At 41.4% G+C, this 17643-nt stretch overlaps 1 protein-coding gene across 6 annotated transcripts in view; it reads left to right on the forward strand.

Moving 5' to 3' along the window:
- CHD1L (chromodomain helicase DNA binding protein 1 like) overlaps nucleotides 1–17643 on the forward strand; it is a 98169-nt gene that overhangs the window by 45801 nt on the left and 34725 nt on the right. For 3 of the 6 annotated variants that reach the window (XM_039366540.1, XM_039366541.1, XM_039366539.1), the window contains exons 20-24: nucleotides 427–525; nucleotides 1009–1079; nucleotides 1592–1706; nucleotides 12934–13042; nucleotides 13944–14267. In XM_039366540.1, coding sequence (XP_039222474.1) covers nucleotides 427–525; nucleotides 1009–1079; nucleotides 1592–1706; nucleotides 12934–13042; nucleotides 13944–14010 — 461 coding nt within the window. In that variant the 3' untranslated portion in view covers nucleotides 14011–14267. Of the gene's footprint in view, nucleotides 1–426; nucleotides 526–1008; nucleotides 1094–1591; nucleotides 1707–1852; nucleotides 2103–12933; nucleotides 13043–13943; nucleotides 14268–17643 lie in introns of those variants that run through there. The other 3 variants (XR_005559556.1, XM_039366543.1, XM_039366544.1) reach the window with 3 other exon arrangements.

Here is a 17643-nt window from a genome sequence, read left to right on the forward strand (position 1 = left end):
GTCTAGAAAAAAATATATACAGAAGAAAAAACATGGGAGAGAAAACGCAAATTAAAATAGTCAAACTATATCTTAATATTGGACACAAATTCAAAATGATCAGCTACGTCAGCTAGTGCAGGCAGAAAACTGTGCTATAAAGAGCCAGAATTGGGGATTTACTTATCAAAACTAATTTAAATGAAGACAACTCTAAAATCTAAAATTACTATGCTGTCAGTTTACCAGTATAATGGTTCTGTTTCCTCTCTTCTGAATTCTGAATGGAATGAGGATTGCAACTGTTAACGTGTCTGCATTTGTTGTTGCAATCTCCACGAAGAACAAAAAGACACCATTCTGAAAATACACTCTATTTCTAATAAGTAATGAATACTTTTCCTGAACTTTAAGTGAAACTTCTTAACATACAATTCTTTGTTTCAGATGATTCTGGCCACTGGGGAAGAGGTGGTTTATTCACAGCTCTGGGGAATCGTTCTGACCAATCAAAGAAAATATATGAACTTGCAGGAAAGATGAAAGGTAAGTCTTCTTTCCATTATTTTTGTAGTGACACCCAGCTTTGCAAATCCAAGATATCCAAAGGTTGACTTGCCAACACTCATTCAAATATTAATTCCAGCCAATGCTTTTTTGTCATAGAACGCCCAGAACGGAGTTCCGGCACCTTTTTTGGATAGAACCTTGTAGGTTAGGCAAGGCGAGTTGCATAACGTGTGTGAGTTCCGGCACTTTTTTTTTTTTTTACAAAAAAAGCACTGATTCCAGCCAATCTGTTATACAGGAATGCATTTAAAAGAAGCACACACTCCCTGCCAATATATAATACTGCAGAGAGCTGTTTTCATTTGCCTTTCATTTCCTAAGGAAAGCCATAATAATGCTAAATGAAAAAGAATGTGACACTTTATTCTTCATTAGAGTTCTTCAACTATTCAGAAAAATTTCCCTCAATTTAATTTTAAATGGGACTAAATGTTTCCACCCCTGTCAATTGTTTTGTAGATCTGACGTTAGGAGGAACTCTTTTATTCTGCATTGATGATAAGGAATCCAGGAATAAAGGAACAGATTTGGTAACTACATAACAGTATGTTTTTTTTTAAGTAATTCTAAATTGCATTCTATGTAGATAGAAACCCTATTAAATGCATAGTTGATATTCTGCATTGATAATAAGGAATCCAAGAAAAAAAGAGACAAATTTGGTAGCTGCACAAACATACATTTTCTTTAAGTAACTCTAAATTTTATTCTGTGCAGATATAAACCCTGTAAAATATATAGTTGAATATCAGTATAAATTACAGAATAGATGTAAAACAGTTTTCATCTTACTAAGTAAATTATATGAAAACTACTCTGTTATTGATTTATAGTACAATCTTGGCTAGATTGTCTCTGAATTCCTCCTTTCCCTTACATTTTTACATAATCATACACTAAAGAAAAATAAAAATTAAATTACCAGGATTAGTTCGAAGTTCAGAAGACATAGCATTTGTAAAAAGAGACAAGAATTATTTTTCTTAACAATCCATTCTGTGTACTGAATTTGTTCACTAATCAAAATGGAATATCTTCCTAGTTGGCTCTTATTGTAGCACAGCACCGGGATCATTCAAACAACTTGTCTGGAATTAAGCTTCCTGCATTAGGAAAAGGATTAAAGAAAATTTATCAAGAAGCCAAGAAAAGAAATGGTAAGTATGCCTGTCGCATACTGGAATAAATATGATAGTTCTCTGTAAACAAAATTTTGAATTTTGACAGGGATGATAGATACTGCAAATGAACAGGTTGGGTAAGATTGCTTTATAGCACAGAAGTAAAATTTGCTTCCACCTAGGATTGAACTAATGGAACCACTACTAAAAAAAAACTTGATGAAAAAAACAACTGCTACCCTATATGCTGCCAAATGGCAGTGACCATAGAGACAAATGGTGAGGGGAAAAGAAGATGGATGACTGAATGTATCAGCTGATGACAAACAACTGCAATACATATCTGAAAATAGTAAAAATCAATGTGTAAGGACCCACCCCACTTTGCATCTTAAGAAGACAGAACTCTTGGAATAATTCTTCCAACAGGAATCCTTTATTAAGAGAAAATGGTTGCAGGCGTTCTAGACAGGACTTGGGGTTCAAGCTCTCCCATTCGAGGTTTTAAGGGGTTCCCCAGTAGTCCCATCCAATCACCCCCCTCTTCCAGTGACAGTTTCAGGCATCACAATCCCACCCCTTTTTTCCTTTCTGCTGGCTGGATGGAGACTTCAGATAAACTACATGAAAGGTAAATAGCCTCCTTTGTTATGATAAGGCCTTTTGGTGCTAACCACATTCAATCCCTTTGAAGTTGTACCGAAGGAAGTGAGGGCCATAAAGCCCCTTTCTTTATGACAGAATCCAGAGAGGGCAGAAATGGGGTTTTCTATAATTGATAACTGGAGATGAAATATAATTGGATTCTGACATCCGGCCCCCTTAAAAATAAGAGAGATCCACCTGAAAGAAAACAAAACAAGTATAAAAGTTAGTCAGGCTTGTTAGGATACTCTGTGTGAAACTTCTTCAATAGCTTCGGGGCTCTGACATGACGTTTATGGACCCACTTGTTTTGTGAGGGAGGAAGGTGTTTCCAGGCAACTAGGTACTGAGTTGCTCCATGATATCTCCTAGAGTCAAGGATTTCCTTTATTTCCAAGTGTTGTTCGCCCTCCACCATGATTGGAGGTGGTGGGGGGGGGGATTTTTGGCCGTAGAGGTGACTGATGCTCTCTTTTCAGCAAGCTGCAATGAAAAATTGGGTGTATTTGCCTGAGATTTTTGGGTAATTCTAATTCTACTGTTACTGGATTTATGATTCTTTTAATTGGAAAAGGTCCTATATATTTTGGTCCAAGTTTTTTACAGGGCTGTAGGGACTTTAGGTATTTTGTAGATAAGTACACCATTTCTCCTATAATGAATGGTGTAGGCTCAACCCTTTTTTTTTTATCGGCTTGTGCTTTGTATGCCTGCCTAGCTTCATCTAGTGCTTTTCTAACTATTGGCCAGGTGTTTTGTAGTTTTTCCATCCATTCTTTCAGTGATGGGATCGTTGGTTCGTTTGGGGTTAATTCTGGCATGGGGTTGAAACTTTGACCGGTGGCTATTTGAAAAGGAGTGTAACCTGTGCTGGAGTGGACTGCATTATTGTAGGCAACTTCTGCAAAAGGGAGTAAGTCTGCCCACTCGGTCTGCTGGAAACTAAGAAAACATCTTAAATATTGCTTAAGTACGGAGTTCATTTTTTCAGCCCCCCCCCCATTTCCTTGTGGGTGGTGGCTAGATGTCAGTCCCTGAGTGGTTCCTAAGAGGGATAAAAATTCCTTCCAAAATGCAGATGTAAATTGCACCCCCCTGTCAGAGATGATGCAATCTGTAAATGTGCTGGATGAAAAGTTTTGCTAAGGCTTTTGCAGTGGGAATCTTTTGGCAAGGGATAAAGTGCACCTGTTTGGAAAACAAGTCCGTGACCGTCCAGACCACAGTATTCCCATTGCTTTCTGGCAATTCCACTATAAAATCCATGGCTATTTCTCTCCAAGGGGCTGAGGGACTTGCCACTGTTTGCAATAGTCCTGGCGATTTCCCTTGCAACCTCTTTGCTGTGGCACATTTTGGACAACTGGCCACATAACTTTCTATGTCCTTTTTCATGGATGGCCACCAAAATTGCCATTTAATTAAATGTAAAGTTTTTACAAATCCAAAATGCCCTGCTGATTTTGTGTCATGGCAAAGCTGCATGAAAGTGACTCTTTGGGTTGTTGGTATATATAACTTTTCCCCTACCCAAGGCAACCCGTCTCTCATTGTGCACACATTTTTGTTTTTCTGGAACCATTCATCTGTTTCCAAACTTTTTCGGAATTCAATTCCAGTTTGGCTGTCCAGTTGTGGTTTTAATTTGGCTTGGGTTCTTGTGGTTACTGGTGCTGCCAGTTGTGACTCTGCCATTATTGGTCTAGAGTCTGTGGTTCGTGCGCTGTTATATTGAGGCATGCGAGATAGAGCATCTGCCAGGAAGTTCTTTCTCCCTGGTAAATGTTTGAGCTTAAATTGGAACTGGTGAAAATGCTGGGACCAGCGGGCTTGTTTGGGATTGAGTTTCCTGGACGTTTTCAGGGCTTCCAAATTTTTGTGATCAGTCCACACCTGGAAGGGGATTTTGTTGCCTTCCAGGAACTGTCGCCACGTGGGTAATGCCCAACGTATCCCATAAGCCTCCTTCTCCCATACGGGCCAGCGCTGTTCTGTTTCCGTGAGTTTCTTGGATGTATATGCACAGGGTTGCAATACTCCCATCACCGTTTTCTTGTAATAGAACAGCCCCCACTGCCACATCACTTGCATCTGCCTGTATTACGAAGGGCTTGTCCATGTCTGGGTGCCTTAGTACTGGTTCGGCAGAAAAAAGTCTCTTTAGTCTCTCAAATGCTGCTTGGCACTCCATTGTCCATGTTAGTGGCTGGCTAGGTTTTACTGAGGATGTTCCCTTCATTTTTAGTAAGTTAGTGAGGGGCAAGGCTATCTGGGCAAATGAGGGGATGAATTGGTGGTAAAAGTTTGCAAAGCCCAGGAAACTTTGTAGTTGCTTTCTTGTGCGGGGTGGTGCCCAATCTAATACTGCTCTGACCTTCTCTGGGTCCATTTCAATGCCCTGGGGGGATATGCGATAACCTCTGTAGTCTATCCTTTCCTGGTGGAATTCGCATTTTGAGAGTTTGGCATATAGGTGAGCGGCTCGCAGTTTCTTTAAAAACGCTCTGTCTAGGTTGACATGTTCCTCTTTTGTTTCGGTGAAGATAAGAATGTCATCCAAGTAAACAAGGACCCCCTTAAACAGGTGCTCTCTTAGAACGTCATTGATTAATTGCATAAAGACAGCAGGGCCCCCTTGTAATCCAAATGGCAAGACTTTGAATTGATAGCACCCCATGGGGCAGTTAAATGCAGTCTTCCATTTGTCCCCTTCCTTAATTCTCACGCGATAGTAAGCTTCCCTTAGGTCTAGTTTAGAAAAATTTTTCCCTTTCGATAGGTGTGACAGCATGTCTTTCATGAGGGGTAGAGGGTATAGGTTGCTTTCACTGATTGTATTCAGGGACCTATAATCCATGTAAAGAGCCATCCTTCTTCTCTCTAAAAAGGACCGGGGCAGCCACTTTAGGCTTGGCTGGCTCAATGAGCCCTCTCTCTAGGTTTTTTTAATGAATCTTTCCATTTCCTCCTTTTCCTTTGGGCTCATGGAGTATAATCTGGGCTTCGGGAGTTTTGCCCCAGGCTTGAATTCAATGGTACAGTCTGTGGGTCGGTGGGGGGGGGGAGCTCATTCGCCCTCTCCTCACTGAAGACTTCAGCAAGGTCTCTATATTCCTCTGGTATTTCTGTTAATCTTTTTTCCTCTCCTATGGATGCTTTTTCTATTCTTGATTCTGGTAGCCTCCCTTGGGGTTTTAAGTCCATAGGGTCCCCCTTCGGGAATTTGATTTCTGTCGTCCTCCAATTTACCCAGGGGTTCCATTTTTTCAACCATTCCATCCCTAGAATCATTGGGCATTCCATGCCTGGGGTCACCACAAACGTTATGTCCTCCTCATGTTTGCCCAGGGAGAGGTGTATTGGTAGAGTGGCTAGGGTAGCTGGCACCCCCCTTGCTATGGATCCATCTAACTGGCCAAATGAGATTGGTTGTTCCAGTCTCCTCGATGGGATGCCCAGATTCCCACTAGTGTTGGGCTAATGAGGCAGCGGGTGCAGCCAGAGTCTATTAAGGCTTTCACCTTCACAGCTTCGGGCATGGGGGGAATTAATATAGTCACTGTCTTGAGGATGGGTGTGATGTGTCCACTTACCAGGGGTTCGCCCTCCGAGCTGTCATCTGAGGCATCCACCGGCCCTGTGGTGTAGGCTGGAGTTCTTTCCCCTTGGTGAGCAGAAGTGGGGGGTTCCGCAATTTCCATCATTCTCATGGCAGTTTCTTTTGGCTTAGCTGAAGACTTTCTGGATTTGTTGATTGGGGATCTGTCTGGGTTGTGCTGGGGGGCTTTGGAGCGGCATTCTACAGCTCGATGCCATTCTCTTCCGCACTTGAAACACCCCATTTGCTTCTTGGCTGTAGCCGATGATTTCACCGGTTCGTGTGTCAGCTCCGGTGGGGGGCGGCTCCATTGTTTTCCTCGGCGGTGTCTTTTCAATATGTCGATCTCTGCTTCCTCTGCCAAGATGTACCATTCCTCAAATTGGTGTGGGTCCCCTCGGGGTAGGCAAGCGTCATATAGATCATAATTTAGTTCGTCTTTGAAATGACTAAGGAAGATGTCTTTTGGCCAATTCATTTTGCTGGCAATGGCCCGGAATTCTTGTGTATATTCAGCCAGCGGGCGTTTGCCTTGCCTCATCATTTTTATCCTTTCACGGGCTTTGTGATCAGCCAGGGGGTCTTCAAATCGTCTTCTCAGAGAGGACATGAAACGGTTGAAGTTACTGAGTTCTGGGGCATTGGAGTCATGCAAGTTCACCACCCAATCTGCAGCCGGTCCATCCAGGGCAGATTGCATGATCCAGATGCGGGCTTTGTCACTGGGGATGTCCTGCCCGTATTCCTCCATGTAGCTGAGGACTTGGGTTAGGAAAAACCCCAAGCGTGTTGGCTCCCCTTTGAATTTCACCTCCAATGGCGGACGTCTTAGAATGGATCGGTGCCTCCGTTGTTGGTGGTAGTGTCTTCCGTCCAGATCGCTCTCTGTAGTTCGGTAGGGGGTGGGGCCTACTGGATCATCAGATGTCCCGGGGCTGCAGGTTCCACTTCCCCCTCAGTGTCTCTCCCTTTGCGGCTCCAGGAGCTGGGGCGACCGTAGGGTTCAGGATTCTCCTCTCCTAGGGAGCTGAGAGTTCTCTTCATCAGGTCAATAGCTTTCTCTAGGATCCAGTCTGAGTACGGTGCCCAGCTTTCCCCCTCTTCACTTGTGTGCAGGGATTTCTCCATCTCCTGCTTCCATTCTGGTTGCTTGGTCCCCCGTCTCAGGGTCACCTTCCTTGATTCCTTTCCCCACTCACTTTTTTTTCCAACGCCCATTGACCAGCGAGGCTTGTGGTCCCGTGTCTCCACCAATTCTTCTTCTGAGGACTCTGACTTCTCGGATCCCAACATCTGGCAAGGTTCCAACTGGGTCAGCGGCTCTCTTTCCAGGGAGTTTTCCCCCTCTCTTGCTCCATTGTCTGACATGGTAAATTTTTGCAAAATCTCCCGGCAAGGGTCTCCCTTCCAGGTGGATTAATTTTGCAAGTCCTGTCTAATGTAAGGACCCACCCCATTTTGCATCTTAAAAAGACAGAACTCTTGGAATAATTCTTCCAACAGGAATCCTTTATTAAGAGAAAATGGTTGCAGGCGTTCTAGACAGGACTTGGGGTTCAAGCTCTCCCATTCGAGGTTTTAAGGGGTTCCCCAGTAGTCCCACCCAATCACCCCCCTCTTCCAGTGACAGTTTCAGGCATCACAATCCCACCCCTTTTTTCCTTTCTGCCGGCTGGATGGAGACTTCAGATAAACTACATGAAAGGTATATAGCCTCCTTTGTTATGATAAGGCCTTTTGGTGCTAACCACATTCAATCCCTTTGAAGTTGTACCGAAGGAAGTGAGGGTCATAAAGCCCCTTTGTTCACCCCCTTCTCTTTCTTTATGACAGAATCCAGAGAGGGCAGAAATGGGGTTTTCTATAATTGATAACTGGAGATGAAGTATAATTGGATTCTGACACAATGTCTAGACACCTAACCTTCTCTTCTACCACTATTGCTACTTTTCCATGCCCTGTTCATAGTTTATCATTTAGACAGAGGTGGCATGTTAACATTTGTAATAGCTGATGAATTCTTCAAGAAACTCCAGCTCATATTAAACCTAACTAGGAATGATTAGGAGGGGTATGATTGGTAGCTCAGGCCTGTAAGGATGGAGTCAGGAAGGCTCAAACTGAAAGTGACATGTGCCTGGCAAGGAGCATAAAATATAATAACGTGTCAAATACATCTATAGTAAAGCAAGAGTTATGTAAGCTGTTGATCTATTGCCCAGAGAAGATCCTGAACCATGACAAAGGTTGGAGAAATGTTTCATATCAAGAAAGAAAAGTCAGATTTAATCAAATTTGCAGAAGACATTAAGCTGTGGAAATAGCCAACACCCCAGAAGATAGGCTCAAGATCCAGAAGGTTTTCAGCAGACTAGAACACTGGGTCCTATTTAACAAAATGAAATTCAACAGTGAGAAAAGTAAGGTTTTACACTTAGGAAGAAAAAAAATGCATAGGTATAGAATAGGCAGTACCTGGCTCAACAGTGTGAAAGGAATCTAGGTTTCTAGTGGACCATCACTGACTATCCAGCAGTGTGCTGCAGCCACGAAAAAAACCAACACAGTCCTAGGTTGCATTAAAGAGGGATAGTATCAAAATCACATGAAGAGTTAGTACCACTTTGTAATGCTTTGGTACTTGGAATATTGCGTCCAGTTTTGGTCACCATGATATAAAAAAGATGTTGAGATTCAAGAAAGAATGCAGAAAAAAGATGATTAGGAGGGTGGAGGCTAAAACAAATGAAGAACAGTTGCAGGAATTGGGTATGTCTGGTCTAATGAAAAGAACATGATAGCAGAGTTCCAATACTTGAGATACCATCACAAAGAAGGGGGGGGGCTCCTGAAGATAGGGCAAGAAGCAATGGATGGAAACTAATCAAGGAGAGAACCAACCCTAGAACTAAGGAGAAATTTCCTGATGGTGAGAACAATAAACCAGTGAAAGGGGTTGCTTTCAGAAGTGGGTGCTCCGTAACTGGAGATTTTTAAGAAGAAATTGAACAGCCATTTGTGTGAAATATATAGGGTCTCCTGCTTGAACAGAGGTTGGACTAGAAAACTTCCAAGGTCCCTTCCAACTCTGTATTCTGTTATTTTGTTAAAGTCCCCTAGACCTCAGTGGAGGACAACCCTGGATATGATTGTATTCAATAACATCAATGTGTGAGGACAGCAGAGATATAACTAGAGAGAGAAAAGGGAAAGACCTTCTGCCAGCAAGGGAAGCAGTGGTGGCAGCATGATCTGGCTTGGCTGAAGCAGGAGTCCTGCCATGATGGAAAGCAGCAGCAGTGGCTTGATGTATGCTGTTTGCTTCAAGGTGGCTATGAAAGTGATCCAGAACCAATCTAAAAATGATTTGTTCCAGCCAACAAGTGAAATGATGCTGACATTCTATAGCTTTTATAATAAGCACTTCAAGGACCTTGTAATAGTCCATGACCTGGATTTTGGAATCCTATTGGTAGTTACAAACAGTAAATATGATACAACAAAGATATTTTCAATATAAGTAGTTATGCCTTGTCCGTAGCAGTTGTACATTTTTTTTTCTCAGCATAGAAAGAATCTGGCTTGGTGATACAGCAAATCCTTTGCCACATTCAGTCCTCGTTGGCCCTCCCCTCCTCACAGTGGGCTCTCTGGCTTTCCCAAAGGGGATTTATTCCAGCTCTGTTTCTTCTCCAGAAACAAACCTGGCTTTGCTGAAGAACCCATCTCCTGGCAAGAAGGGGCAGACTTGGGCAATCAGTCGCCTTGTTCCTAAGAAGTTAGGTAGCCCTATGAACCCAACAAAAACCTCACTTCTCTTATCTATTGAGGGCATCTCTCAGAAGGATCTTACTGCCCCACAAATAGAGAAGAGGATGTAAAAGGGAGGGGCTTAAAGAAATAACACCAGAGAAATGGGCCCAAAGGATTTAAGGAAATACCACCACCACCACTACACCTGATTGAGAAGAGAGGAGGGATTTAAATAAATAAAAGAGAAAATAAAAAGGAATAAAGCACCCTCCAGTTCAGGAGCAATGCACATCATGAAAAGGGTGAAACAAAGTTTAAAATTTCTTGGTTGAGTGCAACTCGGGTGAGTGTAAAAGCTCAGATGAATATAGCTGGGACACATGGCTTCCAGATTTTGTTGTTGTTGTTGTTTTCTCTCTCTTTAAACATGTGAAGGACTAATGAAGCTTAGATTTACTTTTCACCATTTACCTGCACATTTTTTACTAAAATAAGTCTGCAAATTTTTTGAGGATTATAAACTGTAATCTGTGGGAGTGAAATATTTTTGGAGAAAGAATTTGCCCTTTCTTTGTTCCATATAAATACTGTTTTAAGATTAGCCACAAGAGGGAGCAAAAGCCACAAGAGGAAAACACTAACCTTGAATTTAATGGAAGCATTTACATGGTCAATAACAAAGTCACGGAGAAAGTGGCTTGCAAGGTCTGTGCCATGTGTGTATTCCTGCTCATGGAGATCTCGAATTATATCTGCATCAAATGTAAATTAGTTGGACTGCTAGAAGAGAAATTAGAGTCTAGAGCAGAGGTCCCCAAACTATGGGCCATGGCTCACTACCGTGCACGTTCTCACACACCCCCGTGCCACCATTGCCACGAGTGTTGTGCGGGCGGTGGCCGCGCTGCTAGTATCACACTGGCGGCAGTGTTGCCACAAACCTTGCAGGGGGGTCAGCAGTACCTCAAGCGGCAGGTGGGCCACAGCATGATCCTCGCGCAGGGGTGTCGGCACGAGCTGGGGTGGGATCACTGCGGGCCGTGGTGTGATCCTTGCGTGGGGGTGGCAGAATGAGCTTCGCACCAGGACAGCATTGCTGTGAGCCATGGTGCGGGGGCGTGAGCCTCGTGCTGGGGCGGCATCACTGCAGGCTGTGGCATAATCCTCACGCAAGGGCAGTAGTACGAACTCACGCCAGAGGCAGCATCACTACGGGCCACAGTGTGAGCCTCGCGCTGGTGGTAGCATCACCACGAGCCTAGCAGCAGCGGTACCACAAACCTTACACAGGCATCGCTGTCACTTAGAGCCTTGTGCGCATGCTCGCAGCCCCGTTTGCGTGCTGCGCATGCTCGCAGCCTGTTTGTACACACGCGCACATGTGACCATATTCATGTTTGCGCATGCGCGCGTAAGGCGCTTGCCCCTCCCTCTTCGACCGGGCCACCAATCCAAAAAGGTTGATGACCCCTGGTCTAGAGGCATGCCTAACCGTTCTGGAACTCCCAGTAAAAGTAGAGGTCTGTATCCAAACTGAACACAGCAATAAGGAAACAGCTATCAGGAAAAATGAACCCCAAGAGCTAGACTGTTGGAAACATGTTACTTGCAGGTCAAAAAAATGACAAAGACTGTCCCCACAATCGCTGGAGCTGAACAATCATTTCATAATCTCCGCCGGGGGGGAAACATGCAAACATTGGCAGAAGAGTTCCCTTCAAGTGTTCCAGTAGCTCAGACGTAAAGTTTTGCTTCCAGTGTTCCAGTAGCTCAGACTTTCCCAGAGAAAAAAAGTCTTATGTTGATGATAGGTGACTCATTTTTTAGAAGAACAGAATCAGCATTCTATAGACCTGATTATTGAGAGAGGTAAGTTGTCTCCCTGGAACTAAGATCAAAGATGTGACAGAGAGCTTACCAAAATAATCAGTTATTATCCCTTTCTTCTCTTTCATGTTGGGATAAACGATACAAGCAGTAAAATAATATCTAAAGGCCATGAACAACTGGGCAGGAAAGCAAAACAATATGGGACACAATAGTCTTCTATACTGCCAACTGTCAACACCCAATGCGGCAATGGAGAGTTTTAGAAGTAAACTGCTGGTTCAAGAGACGATGCCATTGAGAGAACTTTAGATTTTTTTAGACTGTGGTTAACAATACCTAAAGGAAATGCTTCTGGCAAGAGATGGGCTGTACCTCATAAGCACTGTGGAAAACAACAATATGTGGAAAACAACTGCCTCACCTCATCAGAAGGGCTTTAAACTAGAAATGGAAGTGGAGGGTGACCAATCTTTAAGACCAAACCCCAAACATAAATCACAACACAACAAATCAGGCAATAAGGAAGGGAATGGTGAGAAGGAAGGGGAACTTGGGTATAAAACAGTATCCACAGGAAGGCAACATAGGGTTAGCCATACAGAAATACACAGGACTGCATTTTGGTGAATATTAGAGAAAAAAGAAATGACATTTCTGTAGGTATATACTACAGGCCACCCAACCAGGCAGAGGAAATAGATGAACATTTTGCTAATCAGTTAAATAAGGTGAGAAGGAAACACACTATTTTAGTCCTTTAGTTACTCTGATATCAATTGGGAGACTAACTACAGCAAATGGGAGATCAAACAGGCTCCTGACATGCTTAGCTGACAATTTTGTTTCCCAAATGTAGGAAAAGAAACTAGAGGGTCAGCTACATTGGACTTAATTCTTGCTAATAGGAATGAAATAACAAAAAGGGTGGAAGTTGTAAAAACATTGGGAGAGACTGACCATGTCATACTAGAATTCAACATAATGCAGCCGCAAGTAACTGAACAAAGTCAAATTAGTGTTCTAGATTTCAAGAGAGCTGATTTCAACAAACTTAAGGATTAGGAAAAATTCCATGAATGAAAATCCTAAAGGAAAAAACAACTCAAGATGCTTAGGAAACTCTAAAAAATGAGATTATTAACGCCCAATCAAACACAATATCACAGAGAAAAAAGAGAGACCCCAGACAAAACCAGCATGTTTGCTTAGAACTCTGATAAATTGAAGGCCAAAAACATCAAAAGTTCTGCTATTCATTTTAGAATAGATTTTAAATGAACATTAGCCCCTCTTACAGCTTACATAGCAACAAAATGGGCTTCCAAGTGTTTGTCTTTGTAAGATATAATTTGTTTATAACTTCCTAGTTATAAACATTGTTATTGATACTGCATTGGTACTGCATACCAGATATTTTCTCTTTATTCTTTACCTCAGCAAGCATTCATCTTCCTCGCATTGGATATTCAACCAAAGGCTTTAATTGGTATGGAACAGAACGCCTCATTTGCAAATACTTGGGATCTAGAGGAATTCCCACATTTGTGTATCCTTACACATCTTACACTGTTCAAAATAATGGTGGTTATCTGTATTTCACAGTGAATTAAGACTTTCCAAGAACCAGGCTAAAATTAATCGTTTTTGCTTATTCAACTGGCTAAGGAAACCAGACAAAGATGTATATTGAAACAATAGAACTTCTGAGTGAAAACATGAGACACTTATTGAGACCTGAACAACTGGCTATTTTGCTGATATGGACAATCCAAAATGATTCCCTCCCCTTTCAGTTTAGACATTTTTTCATGCAAAAGCATGTTGCATTTCAACTTGTGGTTCTAGAAGAACAGTGTGTTCAGATTCTTTTAATTAGTTTGAAGGAAAGGCTCTTGAAGTCATCCTATAAATGTTAATTACAATTGAGCAAATGTATTCACAGAAGGCTTGTCTGGTTTGATTTTTCTCCTGTTTTCCTGGTAAGAGCAAACATTGAGGTAAAATAGTGGAGCTTATAACAAAAATTGTACTTTAAAACTCGAGCTGCTGGATAACGTAGGTTGCCATACACATTGAACATTCATCCGTCTGGGACCAGCAATACTATGTGATATTATATAGTTGAGGCATTTCCAAAGGGATTTCTGGAAGATAATTTGTTTTCTTGGATGCAAAAAGATAACATGTAAGTTTGCCTCCCAAAATCACTTGATTCTTTATTTTTTTATTTAACGTGGAAATTATCAAAGGTCTTTCTACAACCTTTACTAAGAACAAAGTCTGTGAAAATTTTGTTCTAATATTTGTAACAGTAACAAAAATATTGTAATGTTAAGTGAAGCTTATTTTCAAATTAGTGAAAGAGGCTGTGACAGGCATAGGATATAAGAGAGCAATTGAGTTAAGCTGATAATAACTGTTGGCAATTCCTTAACTATGTTCTTCAGCTACTACTTTCCAAGAATTAAAGCATCATCTTCAAAAGAATCCACAGTAGCGATACTACAATCTTAAAGTTGTTTAGCTATTAAGCAGAAATTGACATTTTCAATGGATAAACTGAATTGAATATTCACTTTTATGTAGTTTTCTTGATTTTTGTTTTTAATCAGAATTGTATTTTATAGTTCTGAGTACTTTCTATATTAATGGGGCAAATTGTGCTTTAGAAAAAATATCCAAAGCTTCAGAGACAATCTGAAAAAATGAAGATTAGGTAAATTTGATTTAAAAAAAAGTGATTGCACAATAAAAGAATTATCTGAAACCAATGTAGAAGTGGCATTTAGATAATTTGCTGGAGTTTTAAGTTTTATTGTTCAAGTGTGTGAGACTATTACTTCAGGGATTTTTTTAAAGCTCTGGCTCATTTGAAATGAAGAATATATATTTAAAATATTTTAAATAAACAATATACATTGTCATAGATTATAAGTGTATTAGGAAGGGCAATATTGTAGTTTACAAGCATCATTCTTTCTGAAGGCTAATTAAAATGCTGTGGGCTTCCGGTTTGAAATCCTGGCAGGACGCATGCAGGAAGATGGGGCTCTGTCTTTCATGTTTGATTTCGCCCCACTCCGGGACTCTGGAAAGAGTCGAAAGTCGCCTTGTAGAGGTGACAAGCAAGGAGGGGACCCATGTTGATCGCAGGAGGGCGGCGGCCCTTTCGTTTGAGCTGAGGAAACCCTCCAAACTGGTGGGGGAAAGTCTAGCTACCTTTGTGTAGCCAGCCAGAAACTGCTGACAATGAAAGACAATAAGCACCAACAAGCAACCTTTTAGCAGCGTGGATGAAACTGGGTGAGACCCTATCCTCTCTTTATGAATCTAAGACTGCTTCCTGGAAAAAGTTGCCCAAAGCACCCTTCCTGATGAGAGAGGGGAGGGGAATTTCCACCCCATTCCTTCAGGAAAAGAAAAGAGGTGAACTAATTACTTGGGGGAAATAGAGAAAATTATAAGATTAATTTGGAATTAATACACATATGGCTTTGAAATTTGGGGACTAAAAATGCTTTTGAGACTTTTTTTTAAAAAATGTTTTGAAAAACTTGTAATATAAGTTTGGATTTAAAAAGCTGGAAAACAGCGCTAATGACATCTAGTGGTGAATTATGGCACTACAATTTGTTATGCCTAAAGGAAACTTGGCTTGAAGCCCAGATTTAGATAAGACTCTTGCTGACCTTGGAAACTTTCACTTTAGAAGACTGCAGCTGGGAAAAGGGAAAAAAAAACTTTGGGGCTGCTTATAGGTATGGCAGAGACGATGAACTACTTTGGAACCGGCCTGCCTGAACTATGAATATAAATATTAACTGACTTTCAGAGCTGTGTTGTGGAACTATTTCCCTGCAGGAGAAACACACATCATTGCTTGATATGATGGAATATTTTGGATTACAAATCTTTGATTGTTGAACAATTTTTATTATAAAAACCACCTACAAAAATGAAATGGATGTCCAATACTCAGCTTTAAATGGTAAAAAAACATCTCTAATACCTATCCCCAAAATCTTCAGTTTGATATACCATCAAGAAAATATGGATGAAGATCAGAAAGAAATTCTCTCCATGTTGAAATCAATATAAGAGACTATTGCTTTAGCTCATGATGAGACTAGAAATAACACAAAGGAGATAAAAGAACAATTTTCTAATCTAAATTTACAAACCCAGAACATGACTACAAAGAAGGAACTAGCAACCCAGAAAATAGAAGGAAAACTAGAGGAAGCAGATCCAAAGATGGGGGACCTAAAGGAAGAAACTAACCAACAGATTCAGACAACTGAAAAACTAGAAGACGGAGAGATAATATTGGAAATGGAAAAGACATCTTACCAATCAAGAATTCAGAACACATTTGAGGAAAAGGAAGAAGAACTGATTGAATGGAAGATAGAGCTGTTAGGAGAACTGTGGGGAATTGGAGAAGGAGGGAGGCTGTTTAATGAATATCAATGGGTTCGTTCTTCCAAAAATATTTTAATCTGGGTGGCTTGGCTTGTTTGGTCTCTACCTCTTTAAAGGTGGAGATAGTGGAGCTGTGGCTTTTTAGCTATGGCGCTCCTAATTAAGAGAGGACGCAGCAAATTGCTAGTGTTTAACGTCTACCTTCCTCCGATGGTGAGGCAAGCCAACATTAAGGCTCAATGGGATGAACTGGAGAACTATATTGTACTGAAACTAAATTTCCAGGGCTATACACCCTTATAGGGGGCGACTTTAATGCCCAGCTAGGAGTCCAAGTTCCTTCATCAATTAAGGCACTTTACTCCCAAGAAATCCTTCAGGCAATAGGTCATCAGATTTCAGCTAGACACTCTAAGGATGAACTAACAAATCTTGCTGGTATTCAGTTAGCACTTTTAGCATCCCAACATGACAAGATAATCCTTAATGGGAGTACCCCAGGCGATCTAGTTGGTGAGTTTACTTTTAGTTCCTCACGTGGGAGTAGCATTATTGATTTTATGCTGGTTTCTCAGTTATTAAGAAAGGCAGTCCATGCTTTCTATGTGGACTGCCGTACGGAGAGCGATCATTACCCCCTGGTTACAATTATTGGGGTTTCCTCAAATATACACTTATCTAAAGGCCCCCAGATATTGGATCCCCATACAGCCTTCTATACAAAGAGGATCAAATGGTCTTCTAATACCGAAAGAAAGTTCCACTCCTTTTTATCATTCTCCAGAATGTCTCAGTCTTTATAATCAGGTTCTAACAAGTAGTGGCTCAGAGACAATCTTGGCCTTTGAATCACTAATTAATAGTGTTCAAAGGCAGCTAGGAGCTGATTATAGGCCAAGGGGTCCATATCACTTAAGAAGCAATTCCTGGTTTGATAAAGAATGTCTGATGCTTAGGAACCAGATTAACTGGGCTTACTTGCTTTACCGTAATCCAGGGGACAAACACCCACCAGAGAACTATTATTGCCTGAAGCAGGAGTATAAAGGGCTAATTGTTAAGAAAAAGAGGGCTAAAGTGAGAGAGAAGTGGGATTTACTTCTCTATCCAGCAGAAGAACACCCGACTATTTTGGCAAATTGTTGCCAGCTCTCTCCCTGGTTACCAAGAACTCCCTCTCTGCTGTATTTCTAACAGAGATTGGGAAAATCATTTTTTGTCAATTTTTCAGTCTTCAATAATTTCGACCGAGCTTGGATCACAACTGCCTCTTGCAATTCCTATATAGCAACCCGTGACTCATGCTGAAATTGCTGAGCTTATCTCAGAAATTAAGTCAGGCAAAGCCCCTGGCCCCGATGCTATACCCCCCATTTTGCTAAAATCTAATCCCGAGTGGTGGATTCCTCTTTTGGCAACACTTTTTACCCATATTAATTCCTCTGGTAGGATTCCTATCTCTTAGAGTCTAGCAATTATTATTCCAGTTTTTAAACGAAACAGGAACAACCCTGCCGATTATCGCCCTATAAACCTGCTTTCCATCATTAGGAAATTGTATGCTAAATATCTTCAACGTAGACTCCTCATTTGGGTTGAGGAGTCTAACATTATTGGTGCAGAACAGATTGGGTTTAAAGCGGGCTGTGCCACATTGGACCACTGTTTTGTCTTAGCACACCTGGTTGACAAATATGCTATTACACCAGGTGGCAAACTCTTCAC

The sequence above is a fragment of the Crotalus tigris genome, unplaced genomic scaffold, assembly GCF_016545835.1.
Source record: "Crotalus tigris isolate CLP2741 ecotype Arizona unplaced genomic scaffold, ASM1654583v1 scf7180000020347.5012614909:4044961, whole genome shotgun sequence".
Lineage (NCBI taxonomy): Eukaryota > Metazoa > Chordata > Lepidosauria > Squamata > Viperidae > Crotalus > Crotalus tigris.